The following is a 6,217-nucleotide window of genomic DNA, read 5'->3' on the forward strand; positions in this document are numbered from 1 at the left end:
TAAATAAATAAATTATTAAAAGTATATTTCCGACCACTATAGTCGAAAATACAAATAGTAAAATAAATATATGACTAAATATATAATCATATCTTATACAGAAATTAATGATTATATAAATAAATTATTACTAATATTTTTCCGACCGAGTTAGTCAGAAATATAAATAATAAAATAAGTAAATTATTAAATATTTATTTCCAACTACTATAGTCGTAATTATAAAAAATAAAATAAATAAATTATTAAATATATATTTTTGACTACTGTAGTCGAAAATAGTAATAGCTAAATAAATATATGACTTTATACAGAAAATTAATAATTAATTAAATATAATAAAAAAATTCCAACTATTGTAGTCGGAAATTTTATAAATAATTTAATTTATCGAATTTTTAACCGACGAAAGTAGTCGAAATGCTATATTTAATTATTAAATAATATATGTAAGATAAAAAATAAACCCTTTCTCTCACTCCCACTGTCGTCTCTCTCTTTCTCTAAACCCTTTCTCTCACTTCACTGTTGTGTCTCTCTCTCTAAACGCTAGAAATTGGTAGTGTCTATCTCAAGAATTTGCGGTGATGGTTACGGTGATGATAGCGATGACGGTGAGTTGCTTGATTTTGTAGTTTTCCTGCTATTTATTGGTATTTTGCATGAGTAAAAGAATGAGTTTTTGGTTGATTTTCTAAATTCATCTGTAGTGAGTTATTTCATTTGCTATGCTTGTTCAGATTTTTAGTTTTTGGTTTCATCTGTAGTGGTTTTTTTTGTGGGTTTTGGGTTTTTTTTTTGTGGTTTTTGGTTTGCAACACTACAGCTGAAACTATAAGGATTCTACGATACAATCCTATTAGATTTTTATCGATTGGTGCATTTTTAATATGCCATTTTTTTGCTTTTCGGTTATCGAATTTCTTAGTTTGGTGAGGGAATTGAGGCAAAAATTTGGTGATGATACTGCGATTTGTCTTTGTTACCTTGTTCATAACCCTGAGATACTTGCATTTCTGATAAATTCGGTGAAGCTGTTGTCGCTAACTTCTGTTTGTCCTGTGACTGAGAAACAAGGCCAAGGCCAAGCAAATTTCTCTCTGGAATCTCTCAGTTCAGGTTTGAATTTTGATTTTATATTTATAGTACATTTGAAATTTAGCTCGGTTTCAGGTGTATTCATATGCTCTATTCGTATAACTTTAGCATTATGGATTCATAGTAACATTATGTATACTTGAAACTTGAAGTTTTTATGCACCTTGCTCTCATCCTTAGCTCTTCTTGCTGAATCTTTGCCTGTTGAGTCCGCTGAGGAACAATCGTCTCTTCTAGCTAGTCAGTGGAGCAAAAATTGGTGTCCTGTTTCTGGCATTCTTCTCAACACAAGTTTCTTTACACTTGATAAGCTAAGCCTATGTAAGGCAAAAGCTAAGAAGGTATAGTAAAATATCTTTTCACACAAATTGCTACTTAATTTAATGAATTAGTTAAAGATATGATTACTTTTGCTTCTTCTTGATTTTCTATTTTATTTCTAAAAACATGAGTAGTTCAAAAGTACACCCAAGAAGAGTTGTGGTAGAACAATAAATTTGAAAAATTTCATAAATAACTATTGAAACTAAGTGAATCATTGAAAACTAATGGTACTTTAAGCCATGAAATGTATGAAAACTACACTGTTGATATTTTTTTCTTCTATTATTGTTTTGGTTCTCTTGTTTTTGTTTCTCTTCTCTGTTATTATTGTTTGGCGTTCTTATGTAGATGAAAAATAAAGATCGTACATGGATATATAGTAGAACTTATCCTAACCGTGTGGGGTTGAGGGAGGAATATAAAGCTGGGGTAGCTGGATTTATTACTAAAAAAATGACACTTGATGATTTTCTTACCAAAGGGACAATCAGGTGTCCTTGTTGGAATTGGAAGTGTTGCAAGTTATTGAGTCCAGATGTTATTACATTACATCTTTATAGGAAGAGTTTTATGGTGAGTTATACTGTGTGGATAGCTTATGGAGAGAGTAGTGATGCTAATGATTTTGCTTTTCAGAATTTTGTTGAAATCTAATAAGAGAGAATAATGTTGAAAGTTCACGATATCGTGAGATGATCAGGGATTCTTTTGGGACACACTCAGGGGCTCAAAATGAATTAAATGATGAGGCTAAGCACTTTTATAAATAGTTACAAGAAGCTTGTCATCCATTGTTTGAAGGATCAGTGCATTCTAAGTTATCTGGTGTCGTTTGGTTGCTTAGTATTAAGTTAGATTATTCTATTTCTCAAGAGGGAATTAATTCTATCATTGAACTTATGAATGAACTTAACCCTAATAAACTTGACTTACCCAAAGATTTCTACACAACAAAGAAGTTGGTTTCTAACTTAGGACTATCATCAGAGAGGATTCACTATTACAAGAAAGGTTGCATGTTATTCTATAATGAAGATGCAAATTTAGAACATTGCAAATTTTGTAATCAGCCTTGTTATAAGAAGTTTTATAAGATACGAATCTCATTGCCTAAAGATAGTTTTTCCATTGTATCCATCAACTCAATTTATGATTTTATATTAAATTATTTTGCAGACAAAGTGTTCATGGAGTGATTGTCATACTAATGAAGTAGATCATATATTTTTATTGAAAGCAGCTCTACAGGTCAAAGAACACTTGTATGAGGCCCGAAATAAATTGGTAAAACCTAGTTGGTTGAATGATGAAGTGTGGTCTAAGTTCTTGATATTATGGGATACTCCTGAATATAAGGCGAAGAGGGAACGAGGAAAGGAAAATTGAGCCTCTGAAATGGGTAGCTCACTGCACACCAGAAGTTCAATGAGTTTTGCTACTCACCAAAGAAGATTGGTACTATTTTTGTCCAACCTTTTTATCCATTTTCTCCTTTATTTCATTACAACAGAAAAGTATTTGTTTATGAGTCTCCAGTTTAATCCATACGGCTCTGGACTTCTGTGAAACTATGCCCTCTTCAGTGTGACTTACTAAGATAGTACTATGGCATGTATTAGTTTCTTTAATTCACCCTACCAAACAACCAACTAGTGTTTTGGCTTCTGTTGAGGTTTGAATCGGAGACCTTTATCAATGTAATTTTATTTCAAGAAGAAGTGACAAGATGGTCCTGGTAAACCACTTGAATGATAAGTTGAAGGTGAATAACTAAATTTTATACATATAGTTGACCGGAAATACTCCAGATGAATTATGATAAAGTATTGTGCATCTGTAATAGATTTCTTAATCTATTCATATTTGCTGAACGACATACTTATGGTAAAGCTGCCTTTGATACAAAGGCATGGTCTTATGCTATGTTGCTTGGACTCTCCAAAATTATTGCAGCACCTCTATCTTTAAAATGTGACCTTCATTGCAATTGTTTCCACTATAGGTGAATCAAAATATTTTTTTTGTACAGTTTTACATTCTAGTTTCTTTCTCATGAGCCATAAGGAGCTTAGAAAGGAGCACGGTGTTGTTTGGTAATTCTGCAGGTCATGGGCTGACTAAATAACTATTGGGAGCATTGAGCACTAGAGTACTAAAAAGTGTATTGCTGATTGCATTTACGAGAGAGTAATAAATTGAGTTTGTTTTGTTTCTTGGTAAAACCATGTTTTGTGGCATATGATGGACTATGCTTTGTTTATTGTTGTCAACTTGAATTATCAAAACTGCAGGAACACTTCTTTTTTTTGTTGCAAATAATGTGATTGAACATATCGTGCATTTTGTAGTTAATCACATAGGTAACCAGTACTTTCAGTGTGAATATTCATCATCATAGATTGAGTATTTGTTTTACTATATTTAGGCTAACATCATATATTCTGGGTTCATATCTCATTTGAACCTGGGTACAATTCACAGCCTTTAAAAGGTTACCAGTAACAAAGAAGCTCGTGGTTGCTGCATACACAAAATCTTTGATTATGTTCCAAGCCTTCTTGTAGAAATAAGCATTGTATCCATCAACCCTAGCGGATTTGTCATCCCCAGTATTGTTGTCCAGTTTTCTCCTCCATCCTTCTGTAACCACAGGTTCATTATTTATTCATTAAGGAATTTTAGACTTACGAGTATTAAGAATTGATAAACCACAGTATTAGGAACTGAATGTTAATAGACTGAGAAAGTGATATAGTCACGAACAGGGCATCGAGGGCATTGTTATTGTTTATCTTTGTTTAGAGTATCCATATTATAAGAACAATCCTATTTGTAAGTGAAAAGGGATGGAGAACTTGTTTCAGAAAGTTGAGTTTTTATTTAAAATTAGCCGCAACTGAAACTTAACTTGCATTTATTAGTATTGTTTCTTGATAAACTTTGAGTGAGATATGAAGTTCTGTTTAGAACTAACTATGTCTTCGTGTTGCTTTGGTTTTTTTGTTAGTAATGTTTCTATATACTAGGGTTTACTTCTTGTTGAGAAATTTTATAAGGTTTTTTGCTAAGTTGATAGAGGGATCTTCTTTTGGGTAATGTTTGCCTATACAAATAGAGCAACATATTTACTTTCCATTCTCAGATCATCTAAGATTTGATAATTGGAAAAGAGAGTTTTGGTGAAGCTTTTTATCTCTCTCTCTCTCTCTCTCTCTCTCTCTATATATATATATATATATATATATATATATATATATATATTTGATCAAGTGCTTGCTATATTATTTATCAATGTAAAAAAGATACTAGAAGGTTCTGATGCAAATGCAGAACTTTAGGAATGCAGGACTTATAAAAATTTTCCATGTTCTTTAAGTCCAGACAGTGTGGAATTGATATGACCTTAATAGATGAACTTTTACAATAGCATTGACCTGTATATGGGTAAAATTTTCCATAAATTCTTAAATGGGGGATTAGATGTACCTCTTTCTACGGCCTTCGAAGACACACATAGGAAGAAAAACCCTGATGGTATAAGAGAAAAGTGGGTCGAACCACGTGCTAAGGATGCATATGTAAGATAATAAATTTTATATATATTATTTTCTTATTATTCAACTTAGCTTGTTTACTTAATGACAATTATTTATTTCAGGAGGGATTTCAAAAAAGCATTGAAGATTGGCTTCAAACTAAACCTGCTTTAGATAATGGTACTATAGTCCAACCATCGCCTGCTGATATGACTAGAATATGGACAACTGTGGTAGGTAGTCCAAAGAAGGGTAAAACCTACGGGCTTGGAGTTAACCAATCCTCGGGTCATTCTTCCCCAATGTTGCCCAACTCCGCTTCTATTTTGCGAAATGCGAAAGAAATGGAAGCGGTGAGAAAAACAATTGAAGAGTTGACGCAACACTGTGCATTTAGGGATGCCAAATTTTCCAAGTTTGAGGCGTTAGTCAAGAAGCATATGCCGCAAGTATTTGAGGATAGGGAAGATAGTGAATCAGATGGTTAGATTATATTGTAGTGGTTGGTTCTTGTTTATGATTGTGACATTTAGACTTAAACTATTACAATTGGTGTTTGTTTTGGATTGTGATGTTTAGACTTGTCTTGAAATACTTATACTATTTAATTCTGCTATTTGTTTTGGATGTTTCAAAGTGGTTGAATTTTTAAGTTTCAGTTTTATTTGTAATTTTTAAATTCTAGTTGAACATGAGAGGGTATTTCGACTACAATGATTGAAAATAATTTATTTATTAAATAATTTTTTATCAAGTTTCTGACTACAGTAGTCTGAAGTTCAATAAATAATTATTTAATATACACATTATTTCCGACTACGGTGGTCGAAAGAATGATAAAAATTATAAATTATTTCTGACAACAGTAGTCAGAAATAAAGTATATATTAAATAATTATTTATTAATATTCTATCCACTGTAGTCAAAAAATTTTTATATATTAAATAATTATTTATAAATATTCCGATCAACGTAATCGGAAGATTTTTATTTATTAAAGAATTTTTAATAAATATTCCGACTACATTGGTCGGAAAGATTTTATTTATTAAATAATTATTTATTGATATTTCGGCTACCGTAGTCAGAAGGTTTTTATTTATTAAATAATTTTTAATAAAAATTTCGACTTCATTGGTCAGAAAGTTTTTATTTATTAAATAATTATTTTTAATTATTAATTTAATATTTCCGACTGTAGTAGTCGAAAATTTCCGACAGATGTGGTCGAAAATATTTTTTCAACAAGCTTTTCTCC

At 31.2% G+C, this 6,217-nt stretch overlaps 1 protein-coding gene across 1 annotated transcript; it reads left to right on the forward strand.

The window, feature by feature from the left end:
• The first annotated feature begins 557 nt into the window (after window positions 1–557).
• LOC107849994 lies at window positions 558–5,524 on the forward strand. The gene is made up of 3 exons (XM_016694488.2): window positions 558–1,439; window positions 2,663–2,877; window positions 5,081–5,524. The coding sequence occupies exons 2-3, from the start codon at window positions 2,818–2,820 to the stop codon at window positions 5,444–5,446; spliced, it is 426 nt and encodes a 141-aa protein (XP_016549974.1). The 5' UTR covers window positions 558–1,439; window positions 2,663–2,817; the 3' UTR covers window positions 5,447–5,524.
• The last annotated feature ends 693 nt before the right edge of the window (window positions 5,525–6,217 follow it).

Source organism: Capsicum annuum, chromosome 12 (genome assembly GCF_002878395.1).
Source record: "Capsicum annuum cultivar UCD-10X-F1 chromosome 12, UCD10Xv1.1, whole genome shotgun sequence".
NCBI classification, from domain to species: Eukaryota; Viridiplantae; Streptophyta; class Magnoliopsida; order Solanales; family Solanaceae; genus Capsicum; species Capsicum annuum.